This window comes from Amblyomma americanum, chromosome 8, assembly GCF_052857255.1.
Source record: "Amblyomma americanum isolate KBUSLIRL-KWMA chromosome 8, ASM5285725v1, whole genome shotgun sequence".
In the NCBI taxonomy this organism is placed as follows: Eukaryota; Metazoa; Arthropoda; class Arachnida; order Ixodida; family Ixodidae; genus Amblyomma; species Amblyomma americanum.
Genome location: NC_135504.1, coordinates 66,123,548 through 66,147,021, shown reverse-complemented (window position 1 = coordinate 66,147,021; position 23,474 = coordinate 66,123,548). Strand labels below are relative to the sequence as shown.

General features: G+C 47.9%; 1 protein-coding gene across 1 annotated transcript in view; it reads right to left on the bottom strand.

Moving 5' to 3' along the window:
- The window catches only part of LOC144101827 (putative helicase with zinc finger domain), a 66,935-nt gene that overhangs the window by 29,451 nt on the left and 14,010 nt on the right, over positions 1–23,474 (bottom strand). The window contains exons 7-14 of the mRNA XM_077635046.1: positions 18,298–18,509; positions 15,187–15,351; positions 10,488–10,716; positions 9,446–9,556; positions 8,843–8,958; positions 3,960–4,172; positions 2,544–2,679; positions 1,212–1,344 (exon numbers count right to left, since the gene is read on the bottom strand). Coding sequence (XP_077491172.1) covers positions 1,212–1,344; positions 2,544–2,679; positions 3,960–4,172; positions 8,843–8,958; positions 9,446–9,556; positions 10,488–10,716; positions 15,187–15,351; positions 18,298–18,509 — 1,315 coding nt within the window. The remainder of the gene's footprint in view (positions 1–1,211; positions 1,345–2,543; positions 2,680–3,959; positions 4,173–8,842; positions 8,959–9,445; positions 9,557–10,487; positions 10,717–15,186; positions 15,352–18,297; positions 18,510–23,474) is intronic.

Below are 23,474 nucleotides of genomic sequence, written 5' to 3'. Positions count from 1 at the left end.
TGATGAAACGGCGAATGGCGAACGTATGAGACCCGCCGCGGTGACTCAGTGGTTAGGGTGCTCGGCTACTGATCCGGAGTACCCGGGTTGGAACCCGACCGCGGTGGGCGCGTTTCGATGGAGGCGAAACGCGAAGGCGCCCATGTGCTTTGTGATGTCAGTGCACCTTAAAGATCCTCAGGCAGTCGAAATTATTCCGGAGCCCTCCACTACGGGACCTCTTTTTTTCCTTTCTTCTCTCAGTCCCTCCTATATCCTTTCCTACCGAGATGTCAGATAGCTCCAGCACAATTTCCTTCCCAACAACCAATTTTCAACATATGGGACAAGTGATAACTGCCCGCGACAATGTCGGCGATAAAAGCAAGTTGGCGGCGATGACAATCCGGCTGCCACCTCGAAGTGTCAGAGATCGCAGGGACCTCTACTGGCAACAATGAGGTACCGAAAGTGTGTCAAGCCAAGCCAACTGCAGCATAAATCCACCTCAATCCAAGATGGTGCCGCCGAAAAGCCGATAAGATGGCCGACTTTGGCCCGCAGGCAACTGAAATTAGACCAAAAAATCGAACTTTCGAACTTTTTAAGTACGAAATATCCGTCGTGAATATGTATCTGGTTCTATGGGGAGACTGACGGTGCCTCATCGAGATCCGAAATATCCTACAAGTCCGAATTACCCGTCGGCTACTGTATTCGCACACCCCTGCCGACAACGTGAAGGCTGCGCTCGCCCAAGAGAACACAGACCTCGCTGTCATACCCGCATATCGCCAACGTTGCGATCACTAGTCGTACGATGTGCACTGCAAGCAGTGAACGGTGGTGCGCGGCCCTCACATCGCCGCAATTCGCGATCGCAAATCATGCGGTACGCACCCCAAGCAGTGAGCGGCAGTACCCGGCCCTCACATCGCCGAAATCACCATCGCTAATCGTGCAGTACACACCGTGAGCAATGAGTGGCGGTGCGTGGCCCTCACATTGCCAAAATCGCAATCGCTAGTGTGGCCACACGGCCGTGAATAAATCTCCTCAGCCTTAAACAGATCTGAGTGCATGCATTTTCTATGCTTCTATATATGAATTTTGTTCTTTTGGATGACATAAAATTTTGGGCGATACGAATTTTTTTCACAACCCCATGAGATTCGTATCACCAAGATTCTGCTGTGTAACCAGTCGCATGCCATTCTACAGGTCCCACGCACCTCGCTTCACACCGCTGGCGAGCAGCATCTGGGAGGACGAGAGTGTGGTAACGACCACCCGGTGACCTTCAATTTCCTCGGCAGTTGGCTGCCGAAACCAGGGGCCCTGCTCGGACAGCTGGTCCCGGGGCACCTGCAGACACAAATGTCACCGTCAGGGCTTCTCCGTTTCAAGGGGTACCTCATCACCATCACCCCTCTGCCCACCACACTGAACCCAAGACACTGAATCAAGAGAGGCGAAGCCATTTCCTCAAGCCATACATAGCAGCTTAGGTTTTTCTCTGATGCAGAGGCAGGAGGACCCTAGGTGCCCGCCGCAATCACACAGAAAACATCGGGTGTCAGTGTTCTGGAAGCACCTACCAAGTGGGCATGTCCAGAGATATGCGTCGCATATGCTCAGCACAGTCTCCTGATACAAGAAATGGCACATGCCACCGTCGTCTTGGACTGCGTTAGTTGAGCTGAAATCAAAGCCTGGTCTGCGCCGAAATCCGTTTGAAAAAGCCACTGAGGAAGTCTCCACGCAATTACTGTTCTCAGTAAAAATCTATTCCCTGGCTCTTTCCGGCTGTGTTGACACCTGTCCAGCAGCAAGGGATGCATTTACCAGAGAAAAAAGTCGATTTAAAAATCTTCCCGGCAGTCAAACCGTACTCGTAATGTCCTTGCCAATGAAGACTGTTTGCCATTGATTGTGGAGAATGGCGATGTACCGTAACCTCCAAGATCAGTGCCTAAAAATCGGTGCCAATGTACGCATTTTACATGCAAAATCAGCCACTGAGGTTTTCTAGCTAACAAAAGTTCGGTTTTTGGTGCGAGTTGTCTCTGTGAATAGAACACGATACTTTGTTATCATCCTCATCAGCCTTATTATGCCCACTGCAGGGCGAAGCCCCTCCCAAGTCTCTCCAGTTAACCCTTTCCTTTGCCAGCTGGGGCCACCCTATCCCCACAAATTTCTTTATCTAATCCGGGCACTTTAACTTTCTGCCGCCCCCGGCTATGCTTGCCTTCTCTTGGAATCCACTACGTTACCCTTAAGGACCAGCGGTTATCTTGACTTCGCATTACGTGCCCTGCCCAAGCCCATTTCTTCTGTCCTGATTTAGAATAGGACGTCGTTAACCCGTGCTTGTCCTCTGCCCTCTTCCTGACCCCTAACGAGGGCAGCTGGTCTGCTTGTTCACAGATGTACTGCCTGCTGACAGATTCTGTATCATTATCCACACCCAGCGATTAACCACACAACATTAGAAGACAGATGAAGCGATCGAAAGTCTGACTTCTCTCGTTCCAAATTCAGGTTTCCCTTTTCAGGCCTACCTCTAGGCAGTACTGCAGGAGGCGGCGGTCCACCCGGTTGGGCATCCGGTACTCGTAAAGGATGCGCAGCGGGCGCAGGGCGGGCTGGTTTGCTACCTCCTTGTCCAGATGCTCCAGGACGTACAGGTCAGCTGCACTGCATGCCAAAGACAACAGTTAAGACTGTCCACTGGTGCAGTTTTCACACAGGTCATGGCAAGAGATCAGTCAGCATCCAACCAGCAATGACGGGTCAGCAGCAGTGCTGAACAGTGACTTTTCTAGTGGCAATAGATATCTACCTGTATCTGCGCCATCCTTAGCACAGAAGAAACTTATGAGGTGAAATGTTTGAAAAAACGCCTTTGGTCGCCTCACCCTCCCTCGATGAAAAATTTATCCGTGGCAAATGACCAAAATCCGTTTTGTGCGGTAAAGTCCATTGAGACCCTTTTTTTTACTGCAGCCACGGCCTCAAATTAGAGCCCACACCTTGCCTTCAGGATGGAGTGGGTTTGACTCGCACTGCTAGCTGGCTATCCACCGGTTTCTTCAGATGGGTACAAGGTTATCCCCCAGGCTTGGTGCTCGGCTATCCAGAGAAAGGAGCCTGTGCCATCAAATCCCATCACTCTAAACTTGAACAGGCACCTCAAAAATGGCAAGAAGGTGACGGCAAGAGCAAAAGTAGCCGGGGTCTCTTCTTTCCAATGCTCTGCCACTGCGCGCCACAGTAAGCTCCCATGCTTGCCAACTGCCATTGAACACCTGCTAAATGTCACATGCGCCAAAGATCGGCCCACTCGTATGTTAACCCTTGCACACATGAACTGCAAAGAAACCATTGCAACAGTTATCGCTGCCGCGCTACAGCTGCTCCTGTCACACGTCACCACATTAAATTTACCACGTGACCAAAATTTCGTGAAATTATGAATGTACAGTCATGAGCAATACAAGAGGGAAGCTTTTTGCACGAAACTGCGAAATTTCTGGCCATTTCTCTTCCAAATTTGAGAACAAACAAGAGTAAGACTAATTAGAAAGGAGGAAAAACTGTGCTTGTCACACATAACAGAGCAGTAAGCAACAAATGAATGCTCAAGCTTCGTTCCCCCTCGTGTTGCCCACGATGGTACGTGCAAAGCAACCGTGTCAACCAGGCAGCTACTCGCCAGGACAAAAACTGCCAGCAAGCAACATGGTGAAATTTTTGTCATCCCTTTTCGCACCCATAAAGACAACAACGTTACACCACTGCCATGTCAACATCTCTGTGCCCGCATCCAGTTAGAAACCCCCATCTTAAAACCGTCCAATTTAGTGGGAGAGCTCGCTCATTCCACCATCACAGCTTTCCCGGCACAACCAGGAAGCTGTCTTGGATTCTCAATGCCTGGCTGGTTGAATGAAGGGTGTTTTTTCCCTCCCCCTCACCTGTTGGAGTGAGTGCAGACCAGCACGCGGGAGTCTGGCTGCCGCTTGATGACCTCGAGCAGTGCCTGTGCGAGTGTGAAGGTCTTGCCCGTGCCAAAGGGCCCCACCACCAGCACAGGTGGCACGTTGGGCACCGTGCGCGGAGCCACGATGGCTGCCACCGCTCGCTTCTGCTGCTCATTGAGCCGCGGGTCCCAGCCCATGAACCAATCCCTGCAGCGGTCGCCAAGCACCACTGTCTTGGTCATATGCAAATACAACAACGAGGGCAGCAAAGGAGAAGGAGATTTTGTGTACAAACACAGCACCCTTGACCAGCTACAACCTGACAGGGTCTGGCACCACGTCTGACCAACAGTATGTTTCTTTAAACTTTCTGCCAGGCAGTGAAAGAACTCGCAGCTCTTGCAAAACTAATATTTTCAATGGCCACACTACATATAGATAATCGTCAGGCCGTGACATCAAAGAGATGCGGCGGCGCTGGCGTCAGCAGTGACTTTCGCTGTGTAGGCAAAAAGCGGGACCTTCCGCATTGGGTGTGCCAAGCTTTCGTGTTTGTGCGCACAATTTATGGCGTGCCGAGAAATTGTGGTCCGGTTGGCTGAGCCACAATGCAGAAGAAAGGAAATGGCACAAGTTTCCACAAGTTTATTGCAGTCAGATAGGTGCGAAAGCGACGGGCAGGGGCCGAGGAGCAAGACAAGTTCGGCACGACAGATCGGCTTCACGGCTAATCATTACCGCCGAGCTCATGGGTTATTACGCCGAGATCGTTTCGCTGCTTGGGCTACTGTATTTCGTTTCTGCATTCAAATCTAATAACTTGGTTTGTGTCTCTTACTTCGCATCGTTGCTGCTCAATCGCGTGGTGAACAGGGCAGAAATCAAGTAACGCCTGCAACTGGTTCTCATTCTGTCGTGCTCTCAGCATAAGTTTAGGCGCGATATTCCGTGTGCTTGGGATCGTAAGTTGAACGCGTGGGGCCATTTTCAGATGCAGACTCGGGTAGTAGCACGCACGACGGTTTTTTTCTCTGATTTCATTTTCACAAATTTCAACAGTGCGTTGTTTCAACACCGGTCCAATGACACTAGTATCTCGACAAAGTCGCGCAGTGTTATTTCCCAAATTATTTGAATTTTCACAATGTAGGTCGATCAGAACCTGGCGAACACAGAAAATTCCACGCCAAAAATGCCACTCCGATCAAGCAGAATGTGCACACATTAATAAATTCTAAAATAAGAAGCAAAATTTTACAGCTTAGCAGAGTGAACGTAAATTTCGTTTGGAGCTCGAGGAAAATGTCTACGCATGCGCTCATGGAGCTCTCGGATCGCATTTCCCTTATTCAAAGCAACTATAGTGTTCATTAATTTCCAAGGTCTGCGGAGTGAAGCAGCTTGGTGAAAGTAGCTAGGAAGCACATCACACGGTTCGTCGTGTGAGAAAGCTGATTCGCGTCGTGCATCACGTCGTCCTATCTTGCACTAGGAATCGGATATGCTTTATCGGACCATAAGTTGAGAACTGTGGACGATTAGTTCCTCCCAATACCTCACGCTTTCACCCGCCGTAGCGCTGCGCTTTTAGTTGTCGCCAACCAGGAGCGGAGAATCACCTGATGCAGCGCTCCGCCTGCCAATTCCTTCTGGCAAACGGGCTGAAAAAGTGCAGAACTACTCTCCGAGCATCAACAAAAATGTTCATAGCCGCAAGCGACACACACGCTTTTGAAATATTCGCATACACTAGTTGGTTTTGAAGGCAGCGTTGCTTGGCGCAAAGTAGGCATACTGCGTTTCGCCTACAACCCGCGTCGCTGCCGACCGCGGCACCACCTTTGTTTACAAACATGACGCTTGTCTATACTAACTGCTTGTCAACCGAATAATTAAAACCTCCAGTGGGGCTACAAAGTGCCACTACCTAGCATCAGTGCTTCAGAGCAACCAATGTATCACGCAATCCAGAAGGAACTCCATTCCTTAATGTACCAGAGGAGGAGGAGGAGGAGGAAAGGCAGGGAGGTTAACCAGCCAAATAGCTAGCCGGTTGGCTACCCTGCACGGGGGGAAAGGGGTGAGAGGAGAAAAATTTCCTGCAACTGTCTTTTCTTCTTACCAGGGAAGTACCGTTCAAAGATTAAGTGGGGAAAGGCGTCTTAGATGTGAAATTTTTGTTAATGAGGCCACAACTTTGAAATCTACGGGGAATACAGTAGAACCCCGCTGTTACGTTCCTCACTGCTGCATTTTGCCGGCTGCTACGTCGTTTTCATCCGGTCCCGGCATAGCTTCCATAGGATCCAATGTATAAGGAACCCCGTTGTTACGTAGTAGCTGTGAAAACGTTCCCGCATGATACGTTGCAACTTAGCACCCCGAACACGCCTGGGCTGAAGTAGGCAACGCGCTGCAACCGCCATTCTGACTTTTGGAGAGTTTTGGCCGGGCTTGGCTATGGAACTGGCTGCAAGAAGCCGCACGCCAGTTCGAGAGGCCGCCACTAGGTGGCCATTCGTGAAAAATGCTCTCACTTTTACGGCCGCCGCATGGTTGTTGAACGGGTCGACTCCTCTTCTATCATGCTATCGTCATTGTGCATTAAGCCTCCTGAACGTCAAACTTGTGCTTAGACGGCGTCGCGCGAGCGGAAGGCACTTTCCTTTGAGGAAAAGCTGGACGCATTAAATGCAGTCGACAGGCAGCCAGCGCGGAAGAGAGTCGACATTGCCAAGGGCCTTGGTCTCCCACCCTCGACGCTTAACAGCATCATCTCGAAGCGCGCTGAGATAGAGGGGAATGCCGCGCTCTTCGGCCCGAAAGCAAAGCAGGCTCGTGGCAAAAACGGCAAGCCACCATTCTGGACTTTTTTAAGTCCTAAGCGCACTCTGTGGAAATAAACTGTCTACAGTTGAAACTGCACATTTTGATTCATTTTCGGAGCTTTCCTCACTGTTGCGTTTTCCCGGCTGTTGCGTTTTTTTTCCCCGGTCCGGTGAAAAACGTATGAACGAGGTTCCACTGTACGTATTTTAGTGCACTGATTTCAAACATAAAATTTATTTCATGCAAAGCAAGTCTTTGTGCACTTGTGTATTATGTTACGCAAGTTTCTGTAGCGAGCTCTCAATACCCTTGTCACAAATGCACCAAACAGCGTCTACACTTGACTACGGTTAAGCAGTTTAACCACGGTTAGAGATGATCCTGAACTGCAGCTGTCACATGCAATTTAGGACCTTTAGTTAGCTGCAGGAACGAGCGTTTTACCGTTGAGGCTGCAGCGAAACGCAACGGGGAGAAAGCGGTTGCGTGGCTGGTCTTAAAAGTGCTTTCTCAAATATTTTAACAAAACTAAATGCAGAAAACGATGTTTGCACACAGCTGCCTGCTCCTTGAACCTTGCATTTTTCTCATGCATTTTTCCGCACCGTCATTCGCCTGGAGGGTGCGTGATGGCGCTATTGGCACCATTTCTGCGAAAGCTTGCAGTTTTGGTTCGCCGTCGTCGCAGAGGATGAAGATTTCTGATTAATTTAGACCGAATCAGGCAAGTATGCCCCCCAAACTTCATATAAAACTAGACCGACCACCAAATGACACCTCTTTGCGAAATTTGAGCCCGCAGAAGTCGGCAATTAGGCCTAGAGAATTTTTTTCGATTTTCTCCGATTGTCGCAACAGTTAGATTCCGAGATTCCTTGAAGCTAACGCCACATATATTCGCATAAGGGTCACAGTTTTTTTTTTACGGGGTGCTGCCCTTGCACGGGACCGGCATTTTTCCGTAAAATTTTTCCTTAAAATTTCTCAGATTACAGTGAATATGTTACCTAATGTGTTGGCAATGCAACAGCAGAGGAAACTGTTGATGCACTTGCCAGGAGTGGCGTCACTTCCTTCCAGCCAATAAAAATTATCTGGTCTGGTGATGATATTTCCCTCCAGCCAATGGCAAATTTTATGACCGAGGACATGAGTAAAACCTCATTGACACGCTTTTTTCAATTGCGGAAAAAAAACGCATTATTGGGGAAAACGTACGATCCAAAGCGCCTGATTTTGAGAAATGTAACTGTTGTGCGTAAAAACACATTTCTTGACAATTTCACTTTAGAAAATGTCGATTGGCATTTCTTGGCACAGGAGCTGAACAGATCTTATTCCAGAGTTCGCTGAATTCAGTCCGCGTTTCGCAATATCTTTAGCGCGGCAGGAAATTCGTAACGCATCCAGTCCGTCGACGGCAGTGACTAAATTAACAAATCTCTTCCTCGTCATTTTCGGATGCTTTGCCCCCTTTGCTCCCAAGTACTGTGGGAAAGCCACCGCAGCGGCCGATTGTAGCAGCCTTTCCCTTATGCACCGCGAAGAAACAGCGTTATTTCTCTTCCTATCGCGTCTTGGCAGAAACACCCGTTGCAAATGCTAGCGCGTCGTTTTTATTTTTTTTTTGTTCTTGGTGGTGATGGTAATAGTGCTTCGCCTCGTTGCATCGAGGCACTGCAGAGAACCCACCACGAAGGGTGACTGCCACAAAAAAAAAAAAAAAAAACGTCGCGTGCCCTCTCGTTCGGCCCACTTGTATGTTTGCACATGTGCGATTGGTCAATAAACGTACTATACGACCACAATTTGTCGAAATTTTAAACGTAGTAGCCGAGAAATCGTGTTTTCCGGGAATGTATTAACCGGGAAATATATAGTGCAACTCTCTGGAACATATTTAATGCCCGAGATTTTGAGCGTACGAACTGGGAAATCAAATGACCCATGAACATTTCAAGGAGGTTTGACACCAGTTTCTTCCTGATGAGAATTTTTTTGCTATTGCATTAAAAAAAAAGACCACCTTCCCCTGTGATCTTACTCACGGCGGACACTGTGGAGGAAGGATGCTCAAGTCAGGAAACACGAGACTCGCCATAGGCAACTTGTCGACAGCATAGTGCATCTCGCACATTGGTAGCCGGTCTAGTAGGAACTGGACCTGCATGGCAAAAGAGCACGAGCTAGCGGGGAGGCTAAGGTCATCAATGTTTCATGCATCCTGACTGTTGCGAGGGCTGTGAAAGCACCCTGTTAACAATGTTTCGGCTCACTGAGAACATTCAGGCACTTTCTAATACAATTCAAAGGCAGTCCAAGACTCCCACAAAAAGCCCCACATCAAGCGGGCAAAGCAAAAAAAAAACGGCAAACATTCAACCAAAGAAAACTGCCGACTGGCTGCTGGAACAAAAGCATGCCGTAATTTTCTTTGGTTTGGCACCAACTTGTGATGTTCCAGACATGCTTTTGCGCCAATGCAGTCACTAGAACATCCACTGATCACGACTGCTTGACAGCTTCAAAGCTAACATGAACAGCTAAAACTTAAATGAATAAAATAAAAAAGCAGGAGCTGACAGCATGCTTGGGCACACAGGTGGCAATGTTCCAAGCAGAGTGTTTGAGACAAGTACAATAAAACTCGCCTCTGCCTCAAACGAACTTCGTGGCTGCAGCTGGAATTCTTCGACACACTCCTTGGTCAGCCGGATGTAGACGCAGTTCTTTTTCGCCAGCTGGATGGGCAGCTCAAACACCTGCCAGACAGAGCACAACAAAAAAGGTAGGGCTGCCTGCCCGAGTCCCACTTTTCACGCGCTCCGTGGGCATCAGAAGCAGTGTTCCACTCAGCAGCTTCCGTCTATGCAAACACGTAACCTTAGCACCCATCAAGTATCATGTCAAGTTACAGCATGATGGCTTCACATCCTTCTCTCACCACTTACAGGAGGACACATGACTGTAAAATTCGAGAGGACAGCCCTGCAGAGAACTGCCTGCAACTGTCCGAGACATCCTGAATGTCTCCCTACTCCCCTGTTCCCTCCAGCTTTGAAGCCTGGCGAGTTAATGACGCCCGACAGGCAGGCTGTGCGACAGACAACACCAGCTCCTTAGAATGTCACTACAGTAGAATCTCATTGGTACGATCCTGGTTGATATCAATTTCAGGATGATACGAATTCGTAAAATGGCCTGGACAGAGTGCACTGTGTGCAAAGGACAGAAATTCAGTTGTTATGACCTCCCTCCCAATGTGGATGATATGAATGCATGAGCCACGGCCACACCCTCAAGCGCCAAGTACTTGCCGCCCGTTCATCGCTGATGCCATGGTCGCCGGTCACACAGTGTGCACTACAAGCAGTGAGCGGCAACATGTGACCAGACACAGCAGCAACGTTGCGAGTTAGCGGTGGCGCATGGCCGTAGGGTAAATGTTATGAGCTGAAAACAGATTTCCATAAAATTCTCCGCATCAATTCTGTTTGTTTTGGATGATGTGAATATTTTTAGTGACCCCATGAGATTCGTATGATCGAGCGTCTACTGCATTGCATCATCATCACGGCGTACTGCTACCTATAGTGAGCCACATCTATTGTGGCATGCTGCACATGAAGTGAAACTAGTCCACTCACATGTGCCCGAAACCGAAAATGGGTCCTCGCACAGCTTACTACTGACCCTAGGTTTCTTGTTCTCTTTGGTTCCCAGATCTGCCACCAGAGGTGCGAGCCAGACCAGCTGGCAGTTCTGCAGCACCAGTCGGCCCGCGGGTGTGTCCTCGGTGATCTCCGCCTCGAGGCGCAGGCGTGCAAACAGTTCGCCCCCCTGGGCGTAGTGGGCCTCCGTGGCATTGGCCGTCATTTTCGACAGGCTGTCCGTCACTTCAAGCGACACCCGGATGTTGTACCTGGGCAATGACGCCATTCCGCATTTCTACGGGTTAAAGACAGGCAGATACATGACTGGGCACACAACACTCACGAAACAACACTCGCAGATCAGTGTCAGATTTATTTCAACCCTGTCACCTTTTGTCAGCTTTTATTTCGACCCTTTAAAGATGCTAAACTCAAGTAAACCTCATTTCAGTGCTCTCTTTTCTGGAGCATGTTGTTTTTCTGTGTAGCCGCCATCAGTGGCAATGTGCTTCCACCATCAGCCCATCGCCCGAGCGGTAAAGAAAAGCGCAGCAGTTTAAACCAGAATGCTATAAAACATCCTCTACACTGAAATGCTATAGGGCAAGCAGGACCTTCAGACCCCAAAGTGATTCAACGAGCTACAAATCGGCAGCGAAAATACTAGGGGTGTGCGAATACTGAAATTTTCTAATACAAACCGAATACGAATATGAGGAAAAAATGGCTTCGAATATCGAATCGAATATCGAACAGTACAAAAAAAGAATTTCAGAAAATGATAAACAAGCAAACGTTGTTGCCCTTATTTTTTTTCAAAATAGTGTATGGTCTTTGCAACTAAAATAAACAAAACTATACTGCCTCAGTACCGTATAAAAGAACATGATGTGCACAGAAATGTATACTACTTAATTAGACAGCATAACAGTATCAAAACTATAAGGAGATCATGCAAAACAAAATCCATAAACTGACAAAACTGGCAACAAAAATTAACATGATGACTAGTAAAACCTCATCCATATGGAGTTCAAAGAACAGGAAGAAATGCTCGGTTCATGCGGAGGCCTCTGTTTGTTAAGTTAACCCTGCCAAATGCGAAGATGCAATAAGGCCTTATGAGGCAGCTTCATCGCGGTAACACCTGCAAGCCCGTGACGAGCCGCCCGCTCTAATGTGCTGGAAGAACAACACAAATGAAGCAAGAGGCCGGGTAACACACACTGGCGTCGGAACAGCGAGACGGTTTCTAAAAAGGAAAAAGAAATCACCTGCAACGCGCCAGTCGGCGCCCGAAAGTCACGCGGAGCTGGGATTGGACTACCGGTCAATGCGCTGGCCGACAGTTGGTGTTGCCGCGGGGCAGCGGCGAAGGTCAGAAACCGGAACTACGCGGCCAGTCTATTTTTTTTTACTTAGCGACAGGGGCCTTCCGATCGTTGTCACGCCTGCCGTTTTGCCCACTAGAGACGTGCACGAGTTACAATGCACCATGCAATAGGCGAGGTTTTTCCAGGATCGTTTGCCCTATTGTGGCAACTAGACGCGCCCCTTCAGGAGGCTCCCGCGACATTCCGCAAGTAGGCTTTGCCGCATAGCGTAGTTTACAAAACGGGAGGCAGAGGTCACGCTCGGACAGTTATGAAGGCGACAGGACGTATTCTTCGGATGTGGGCATTAAATATGTAAGGTATTACGGTAGGATAAAAAAAAAAAGCGCGATTTCGCGTTATGATTGTTCGATACGGGCCGTCGGCCATCTTGTTCGCAGCACTTGTGATATGTGGGAAAGCCCATTTGCGGAAATTCTCACGAGGTCAAGCCTAGTGGCGTCAGAATGCAATCGGTCCGCGTGATAAATGATGGAGAAGGAAGGGAATAGGACGTCTGTATTGCTTTCCTGGAATATTTCCTGGAATCATCGGCTAATTTGCCCAGATATTGTGGTTTTTCCACGGTCGAATTTATGAAAGTCAGCACAGTATACGAAAGCTGGCGAGTATTCGGGAATTTTCAAATATTCGGAAATTCTCGAATACAGTCGAAACCCGCAATAACGAAATCTCGTGAATACGAAATTCTCGCTGCAACGAAATATTTCCGGATCCACGGCAAATGCGCATAGGGGCCAATGTATTTCGCACCTCTCGGTAACAAAACATTTCGTACCGCGATCCCACGACAACGAAATTTGCTGCAACGCCGGTCCGCATACTGTCTCCTATTTTATGAATAACAGCGTCAAAAAAGCGCTCAAATTGAGTAAACTGCCACAGCGCGCTTGCGTGGCTGCAGCGATGGTGTTGGCGCCTGGCAACTTTGAAGCCGGGGCGACTTTAGCCACCTCTAGCCGGCGCTAGCCACCATACTAGCGCAGCACGTGCCCTCTGTGATCGATTCTGCGGGGCAGTGCTTGTGGAGGCCACGCCTAGACACGCTCAGGGCATAGCCTCCAAAACGCGGGAGAGTGATCTTGGAGGCTATGTTCAGGGGAGACAGCCTCGCAGCAACACCATCAGGGGGCAACACTAGACTGATCATCGGTGCTGCACTTTAAGGCCTGCCAAGCGGTGCATGCGCGTTTGTTGTGTGCAGTGGTGTGTGCGTGTGTGTGTGAGCTGCAGTCGGCACGTTTGTGTTTCAAAAGATGTCTCCGCCAGCCAAAAAATGAAGATTTTTGTCGCTGCAAGAGAAGGCCGCCATCATGCCCAAGTAGAAAAAGGCAGGGAAAAATGGATATCGCCGACGAGTACGGGACTGCGTGCAGCCCTGTCTACAATTTTGAAAAGTAAGGCAGCGATTCTCAGTGCGCTTGAGAATGCTGCTTGAGCACAGCACAAAACAGTGACGGCTATAGCGTTCCCGGACGTCGACAAGGCGGTCTTTGCCTGGTTTTGTGAACAGCGCACAAACTGCCTCTGGGCTTTGCCTGCATGCTCGGGTATGAAAAATTCAGAGCAAGCGCTGGCTGGCTGAGCCGCTTTAAAGCCCATCACGATACTGTGGCCAAAGCGATTTCGGTCGAAGCAGAAGGAGTGGACCCAGTGGTAACGTCGACGTGGCAGCTGACTGCCTAAGAAATCCTGGAGCAATACGAACCCACAGACGTCTACAATGCAGACGAAACGAGTTTATTTTATCAAATGCTGCCTTCGAAGACCCTGGACCTGAAAGGTCAAAAATGACACGGTGGGAAGCACAGCAAGCAGCGCGTGACAGTATTGTTGTGCTCTAATATGGACGGCACTGACAAACAGCCGCTTCTTGTCATTGGCCGGAAAAAAAGGCCCCGCCGCTTCAAGGGGACGCTGCCTGCCCAGTACACCTCAACCTGGAAGTCTTGGATGACCCGTTCAATATTTTCCAGCTGGCTTGAGGCCTTCAATGCCGACATGAGGAAGGCAGGCAGGTCGGTGAGCCTTTATTTAGACAGCTGTACCACCCATCACGTTGATATGGAGCTCACAAACGCGCGCTTGTTTTTCTTCCCGCCTGGGTGCCCTTCTGTTGTGCAGCCGCTCGACCAAGGCGTCATACGAAGCGTGAAGTGCGCCTACAAAGAGAGGCTAATTCAGCGTCTCATACTTAATCTCCATCTCAAGCGTCCCACTGACGTGGCCTTGTTCATGGCTCTTGAGATGTTGGCTGCTGCATGAGTTGCGACGCCTCCGGCTGTGATTGAGCACTGCTTCAAGCATGCGGACTTCACCCCCACCCAGCAGACATCACGCGCGCGACTCGGATTCAGAGTGACCAAATGAAGGCATGCATGAAGATTCACTTCACAATGACTGTGCTGTCAGCGCAGGGCCGCAATCGTTGGCCAACGCATGGGGTGCGATTTGTGCCATCGACAATTACGTTGTTCCAGATGGCCTCAGTGTCGATCATTTCATTCGCACTGATGACGACGTAGTTGTTCATGAAGAAATGACCGATGATGCTATCAGCAGCAGCGTGTGCGAAACCGACGACACCGAGGACCAAGGTCCAAAACATGAAGAGCAGGTAAGCCTGAGGAATGTGTTGGATGCCTTCGACACAATCCGATCGTTTTTAGGCGCACACGACGCCGACGATGTGAAAGTAGAACCATGAAGTTGCTGAAAGGCAAGGCTTGGCAAACCAAGCTAACCGACTTTTGGCAATAAATTTTCTTTTTGCGGGCTGTTTTCTATCTTTTCTGTCTCATTTTCGCGGCAACGAAATTCTCGCGAAAGCGAATTTTTGTGCTGTCCCCGGAGATTTCATTACTGTGGGTTTCGACTGTATCAAATTGTCCAATACGAATACGAATCGAATGTCAAACATATTTGATTCGTATTCGAAATTTCGAATATTCGCACACCCCTAAAAAATACGTAACCCCTCCTCGCACCACAGCTAACACTTAGACATTCGCATGGGCTAAGACAAGGACAGACAGTGCAGCAAACAATAAGTTTGCTCAGTTGTATTATCGAAGCAAAAAGGCAAGCAAATAGGGGCCCAGTAAAGAAGCCATCATTGTAAAAAGAATGTCTGAAGTCAACTCTAGTTTGTCTCACCATGCCAAAGTGATAGAAAAAGTCACCCCTTCAACCTGCCTCTCTATAGATGAACACACGCTAAGTGAACACACACTAGGTGAACACACGGGTTTCCAGTTCTGACCTACTACAATAATGACAGACAAGGAGTCCCACAAGCAGTCATTGTAATAAAAGCTCGCAGAAGGCACAGCCGGACCAACTTACTGGGCAATAATGTCTGTGCGTGCCATCTCTTCTATGTAGAGAAGTTCGTGCATCCGTGCTCGATAGTTGTCGCGGGTCAACGTGTCGCCAATGACAGCCTGTGTGAGCTGGAACGTCTCCAGCTCTGGAACAGGGTACAGCTGCAACAGGCTCTGAGCCTTGGCACTGCGACAAAAGCAACCACGCAGCTGCACTTCAAGAGACAGGCAGGGACAACCTCCTCAGTTAAACGGTAGCTTCAACAAAGAAAAATAACTTCATGTAGAATAAAGAGCTGCCCCTGCCAGCACTTCCACCGCATGTCTTCCGCAGAAATGGCTCGTCCAGCAGCAAGGTTCTTTTATTTACAAACAGTGTTATTTAGCATGCACACACAGACACGAAAGAAAGAACCCCACTTGATTGCGCTATCTGAGGCAAATACAGTAGCCGACCGATTTCTCAGACTGCAGTAATTCGGCCTTGCACAATATTTCAGACTGTATTGAGACACCGTCACGCACCCCACTGGAACGTGTACGCATTCACAACCGATATTTCAGACTTGGTGCAGTTCAAGAGTTAGATTTTTCGACCTAAAATGGATGCCAGCAACACTCTGTGGAGTTCGATAATTCCACCTCAAGGCCTAACATACACGCAAGTGAGCATAGCTGCCACAAACATCCGACTCTCCACAGTTGTGGAATGTGTCGTCTTGAGTTAAAACACAACCAATGAATGGATCGGCACATCTAGGCTTTGCAGCTTTTGTGCCTCGTTGCCACACGAGTTAAGGCACCGAGTTTAATTCCCAGAAAGGTGGCCAATAAAGAACCAACAAATTAGAGGGCACGCAAGCCTAGGTGAACAATCGCATTGTTTATGCGGCCACACAGTATCAGACCTCTGTGGGTCGCGGTTTCACAACCATGGTTAACTCTGAACGATGAAAACTAAAGAACTACTACTAAGTGCAGCTCAGAAATTTTGCGTACTTAACGAAATATGCCCCTGCCACGAATATGCCATATATGGATATGTTTTGCCGATTAGACAGGAAGCTATTAAGCCTCTAACATGGCTGATTTTTGTCACTTTTGGTCTTTTAAATTTTAGAACACTGGTTCTAAATAACTATCCATTGGAGCCAACAACTACTAAGTCTGTATCAAGATTAACATTTCATTTAAAAGCTGCAGAAGCAACCATCTTATTGGTGCAGCAATTTTTCCTAAACACTACACGCAAGCAGCCAAGTTTAACAAAAATATTGCTTTACGTACTACTTCTTTTGCTCGCTCTACTCGTACCAACAGTTATTAAATGCATACTGATGAAACAAAAATCCATTTATCTTTCTAATGAGCTAAAACTTGCCTTTATATCATAAATGGGAGGACTATAGCGATTGCGCAAACAATGCAAAAAATGGCCAATGCTGGCCAAAGAATGGTACCTCGGACCCCTCGCTTAAAGGAGTATAGACACCCAATTTTGGAGGCATTTTTTCTTCTCTATAATGATGTAGAAGACACTACTATGCATGAATCACCATGTAGTATCAGCCTATGACCGCTAAATAATTTATAATCGCATTTCTTTCTCGAGCCGTTTCAGTTTCAACAGCTGAACGATGGCTGTGACATTGTCACAGATCTCCCCGGAGAACACTCGGACCGAAAGAATGGACTAGGCGACAGGTGTACCCACACAGACGCACATTTAATACACCCTACATGACACACACACCAGCAATAAAACTAACAAACTAACACAAAACACAAAGAATAAATATACACACAACCCGGGAACACTGCTACCAGCATCTACTATTAGCGTTCTACTGTTAGTTGCCGGCGTTCATGCTCACGGTTGGTTTGGTGCGGCTGCGACGTTGTATGGATCCAGCAGCCGGCGTCGAGGCGCCGTTCAACGTGCTTGGGCTGGCGTCGTATAAGCTCCCGGTCCAAGCGCCCGTGGAGGTGATGCTGGTGTTGTTGGCGTTGGGGGCACCACCCGGATGGGTGGCAACAGCGCTGGAGACACCCCTGGCCGTAGCAGGTGGTAACGTCCTCAGTTAACTCCTCGGAACGGATTCAGGAACGGCAGGAAGTACATGATGCGAAGCCGTAGAACGCGAGATCACCGGAGCAGTGGCCGGCGTCGCTCTCTTCCAGCCGATGTGTCCCTGACCCGCCGGAGCCTCTGCTTCTCTGTTCTTTGCCCCCCGTGCCTCGCTCTCCCTCGCCCTTTGCCTTGGCCTTAGTCCACGTAAGCCTTGTCGTTGTCTTCTCCTTCTCTCCACCAATCATCTCTCTCCACCTCACCGAATGCTTCTTCATCTTCTTTAGTCTTCGGTTAATCCACATCATCCTTATCGCCAACCTCTTCGTCTTCTTCACACCACTTGCCTTCATAATTTTATTTTAGACTCCCTATTATATGTGACAGATGTCAAAGAGTGCTTTTGTATTACGTGAGGCATGGAAAAACGTCCAATTAATCTCTGCTACATCGTTTTAATTCATTACAGTGCTGAAGCCAGCCTTCCGCAAGAGCTGCAATGACAACGAATGTGAAAGCAGCGATTATATTGCAGTTTTTTCATGTCTCACGTGACCTGTAAGCACACGATGACGTCACAGTCCTCATTTGGCTGCTGAAACAGAAACCAAAATGGCTTGAGAAAGAAATGCGATTATAAATTATTTAGCGGTCGTAGGAGAATACCAGGTGGTAATCCATGTATATAATGCCTTACACCTGAATATAAAGAAGAAAACACGCATCCAAAAGTTAGGTGTCTATACTCCTTCATTGGTAATGCCATGAAGAATGAAAAAACACGTAGCACAATGCTGACAAAAAAGCTGTTAGCATTCATGGAGTCTCTTCTGTATCTCTCCTTACCTGTGCGAGTATTCACATCCTAGAAAAGCCTTTTGCCAAGAGGTGGAGACAAAAGTTTGGAGATACAATGCTGCTAACTGCGCACAAAGCTTCCTCCATATCTTATGAGGGTAAGTTTCAGTACACAGAGATAAGAATAAAAGGACTTCTGTGTTTTCCTCGCTAACCCAAACCATTTACAATGGGAGAAGATGGACTTGACGAGGAGGAAGCACACACCTCCTGCGCTCCGTGTAGGGCACCAGGTCGACCGTGGCAGGACTCCAGCGGGCCTTCCCCGTCAGGACTAGGTGACGAGTGCGCTCAATGCTGCTTAGCATGTCCGGCGGCACCATGTCGACGCTGAAGTTGCGGATCAGGACGGGATGGCCACCGAAATCAAAGACCAACGTTTGGACAAACGTGGCGTACATGGACGCCTGGAAGCCCACCTGCAGCATAGACAACAAAGGCAAACATCTGGGACAACGCAAATATCACGAGACACCAAAACATCCCATGATGTGCAACACCAAAGGAGCTGTTTGAGGAACTAACGGGAATTAAATGGGATGTGATAGGGCTTAGCGAAGTTAGGAGGACAGATGAGGCATATACAGTACTAAAGAACGGACACATACTGTGCTATCGCGGATTAGGGGATAGACGAGAACTAGGTGTGGGATTCCTCATTAATAAGGATATAGCTGGCAACGTAGAGGAGTTCTACAGTATTAACGAGAGGGTAGCAGCTATAGTAATTAGCCTGAATAGGAGGTACAAGCTGAAAGTGGTGCAGGCCTACGCACCCACATCCAGCCATGATGACCAGACCGTTGAAAGTTTCTATGAGGACGTAGAATCGGCAATGAATAAATTAAAATCGCAGTACACTGTACTGATGGGCGACTTCAATGCGAAGGTGGGCAAGAAGCAGGCTGACGACCACGCGGTAGGTGACTATGGGATAGGCTCTAGAAATAGCAGGGGAGAGTTATTAGTCGAATTCGCAGATAGAAATAATTTACGGATCATGAATACCTTCTTCCGCAAACGAGAAAACAGGAAGTGGACCCGGAAGAACCCCAATGGTGAGATTAAAAATGAAATCGACTTCATACTATGCGCTAAACCTGGCATCATTCAGGATGTGGCCGTCCTCGGGAAGGTGCGTTGCAGCGACCACAGAATGGTAAGGTCTAGAATTAGCTTAGACTTGAAGAGGGTACGGAAGAAGCTAGTGAAGAAGAAGACCATTAACGAGTTAGCCGTAAGAGGGAAAGCACAGGAGTTTAGGATAGCGCTGCAAAACAGATATTCGGCTTTAACTGAGGAAGATGATCTTGATGTTCATTCAATGCACGATAATCTGACATCAATAATTACGGAGTGCGCAGTAGAAGTAGGCGGTAGGACAGTTCGAAAGGATACCGGGAAGCTATCTCAGGTAACGAAAGATCTGATTGAGAAGCGTCAAAGCATGAGGGCATCTAACCCTACCGATAGAATAGAACTAACTGAGCTATCAAAGTTAATAAATAAGCGCAAGGCAGCCGACATAAGAAAGTTTAATATGGAGAGAATCGAGCATGCTCTAAAGAACGGAGGTAGCTTAAAAGCAGTGAAGAGGAAACTAGGCATAGGTAAAAACCAGATGTATGCATTAAGAGACAAGCAGGGTAATGTCATTAGCAATATGGATAAGATAGTTAACGTAGCCGAAGAGTTCTACAGAGACCTGTACAGTAGCCAATGTAATCAGAGCGTTAATGAGAAAGACAGCAGTGCACAGCTATGCGTCATCCCGCCAGTAACGAAAGATGAAGTAAAGAAAGCCTTAGAAGCAATGAAAAGGGGAAAAGCAGCTGGGGAGGATCAGGTAACAGCAGATCTGTTGAAGGATGGAGGGGACATCGTGCTAGAAAAACTAGCCACCCTGTATACGCAATGCCTTATGACCTCGACTGTACCAGAAGCTTGGAAGAATGCAAATATTATCTTAATTCATAAGAAGGGAGACGCCAAGGACTTGAAAACTTACAGGCCGATCAGCTTACTATCCGTTGCCTACAAAGTATTTACTAAGGTAATCGCTAATAGAGTCAGGGCAACGTTAGACTTTAATCAACCAAATGATCAGGCAGGCTTTCGTAAAGGATATTCCACAATAGATCATATTCACACTATCAATCAGGTGATAGAGAAATGCGCAGAAAATAACCAACCTCTATATATAGCTTTCATTGATTACGAGAAAGCATTCGACTCAGTGGAAACCTCAGCAGTCATACAGCCATTGCGTAATCAGGGGGTAGAATAGCCTTATGTCAAAATACTGGAAGATATATATAGCAACTGCACAGCTACTATAGTCCTCCATAAAGTCAGCAATAAAATTCCAATAAGGAAGGGCGTCAGGCAAGGAGACACGATCTCGCCAATGCTGTTCACCGCATGTTTACAGGAGGTATTTCGAGGCCTGAATTGGGAACAGTTGGGAATAAGAATAAATGGAGAATACCTAAATAATCTGCGATTTGCTGATGACATTGCCTTGCTGAGTCACTCAGGAGGTGAACTGCAAATCATGATCAATGAGTTAGACAGGCAGAGCAGATCGATGGGCCTAAAAATTAACATGCAGAAAACCAAGGTAATGTTCAACAGCCTAGCAAGGGAACAACAGTTCACAATTGGCAGCGAGAGCCTAGAAATTGTGACGGAATACGTCTACTTAGGGCAGGTAGTGACAGCTGATCCAGATCATGAGAGGGAGGTAACTAGAAGGATAAGAATGGGGTGGAGCGCATACGGCAAACTCTCGCAGATCATGAGTGGCAGTTTACCAATTTCCCTCAAGAGGAAAGTGTACAACAGCATAATCTTACCGGTACTCACCTACGGGGCAGAAACGTGGAAACTAACGAAAAGAGTTCAGCTTAAGTTAAGGACAACGCAGCCAGCCATGGAAAGAAAAATGATAGGTGTTACGTTAAGTGATCGGAAGCGGGCAGAGTGGGTGAGGGAACAAACACGGTTTAATGACATCCTAGTAGAAATCAAGAGAAAGAAGTGTGCTTGGGCAGGGCATGTACTGCGAAGGCAAGATAACCGCTGGTCCTTAAGGGTAGCGGAGTGGATTCCAAGAGAAAGAAGTAAGCGGAGCAGGGGGCGGCAGAAGGTTAGGTGGGCGAATGAGATTAAGAAGTTTGCAGGCAAAGGGTGGATGCAGCTAGCAAAGGATAGGGTTAATTGGAGAGACATGGGAGAGGCCTTTGCCCTGCGGTGGGTGTAGTAAGGATGATGATGATGATGATGATGATGATGATGATGATGATGATGAGGATGTATGTGACACCAAGGCTGCAGTGCAACAAGGACATCAAGTTTGACACAACAACGCCACCTGCCAACTAAATTTGTTCACTGTTGGGTCTACAGTGTGGTCTCGTTACAGTTTATCAGGTTTCAACAGATATTCGGATATAACATATAATCTGACTTTTTTGGCTAACCTTCCCATCTTTGCCCCTGACAACTTATTTTACTGCAAATTAGGTATCTGCAGATATGTAACTTCGAAGAGCTTGCGAATAGTATTTATTATTCGAATCGCACTGCACTTTCACTATTCGAACCTCCTCAACATACAGAAATTACACAAGATTATTGTTATCCAACCTCACGGCGAAACATGGTGGCCTTTCCAAATGCCAGAACCTTACACCTGTCACATGCGTTAACTTGCTCTTTCTTCATAGCCTACTGCAAGCTTGCAGGAATGCTAGGCCTTGCATAAAATTTATGCGCTGGCAGCCATCCCTAGCCACCGCGGCACGGGCGTCTGAAGGTCAGAAAACAGAGTAGCGCCATGCAGCGTGTCACTGCGTCGTGCCACAATGCAGTTGACAACTGGCTACCAACTTGATAGTTTATGGTTTACAGTAAAGCCTCGTTACTACGAACATCAGATTAACGAAATTTTCAGATTTACGAATTTTTTTAAAATCCCCGCCAAAATGCCTATATTTTAAATGTAAAAACTTTCACTACTACGAATTTCAAGTTACCGAATATTTCAGAATAACGTATGTAATTTAATCTTGCAATCATCTCAAGACGCTTCGTTATTGTGAAGTTCCGTCAAAGTTTCGTACCAAATCCCTGAAGCTGACACCTATCATGATCATCCGAAGCAGCAGCTATGCGCTGGGGAACCCGTTGCAACGGACACAGCCCCAGCGGCATCGGCATCAACGCTAGTGTCGCGTTGAATGAATATATGCTAGGCGGCGCAAGCTGCCGCCCGATACAAAGGGTAAGGCCATTATCATCCATCCAGCGTGTGGTCGCATACTGCGCCGTAGTCTTAAGTCCATTCAGCGCAGTGTCACCACGTCGACAGCGAACGGTAGGATCTGCAAAGTTATCGGCGCTGTGATTGTGTTGTGCATTAGCTTTGCTGACAATGAGTTCTCCTGGCTCCCGCGTTAAAAAGAAGCGATGCCAGTTTTCGCTTAAAGAAAAAGCGGACATTCAGTTGCAGCTGAATGCTGGAAAAAAGCAAGTGGACTTGTGCAGGGAGCTTGACATCACACAGTCAACAAATACAACGATGCTCAAAGATCGGGACAAGATCATAAAACTACATCGAGAGTCGCTCCCTCAAGAAAACGTCTGCAGCTGGGCAACTACCGTGGACAGCGACTTTCGAATTATGTGGACAGCGACAGCGTGGCGGCTACATCCGCGGAGCTCACCACCGAAGACATCGTGAATCAAGTGCATGAGCAAGAAGAATGTAGACGATGCCGACACTGGATCAGCGCACGAAGAGGAAGAGATTGTCTTTCTAGAAAGGCGGAGCTGCGTGCACGTCACGCGATGCTCGCAGTTTGTGCCGTGACGTCTCTTTAACATGCGACGCACCATGAAGGAGACCGCAGAAGCCTTTACCCTTGAGCAGTAGTAGAGCGTTAACAATCCCGATAGTGTGCATGCAGCAATCCAACTAACGCTCAAAAAAATCGTTATTGCCACGTAGTTTTCACCTCAAAAGCAGATGACCGCTGCCGTAGTTTTCACCAAATAAATTTCCTACGATGCGAACGGTTTTCTGGAAAGTTTGAGGGACCATTCGTTAATTCAGACCTTCGAATACTTCGGGACATTTTTCCCGGTCCCTTGAAGTCCGAACTGACTGAGTTTTATTGTATTTGTATGCGATTCGGAAACGAAAAGTTGATATTGTCACGTAGTGGTGACGACAGTCGAAGCAGCGATGAAGACGGACGAAAGGGTCTTCTAAAAGAAAACTGTTTATTGGGCTGACTTGCACCCAAAATAGACTGAATCACTCGGCGGCGGCGAAACGACAAGCGTGCTCGGCAGTCGTCGAACAGAATGCCCGCCGCTGC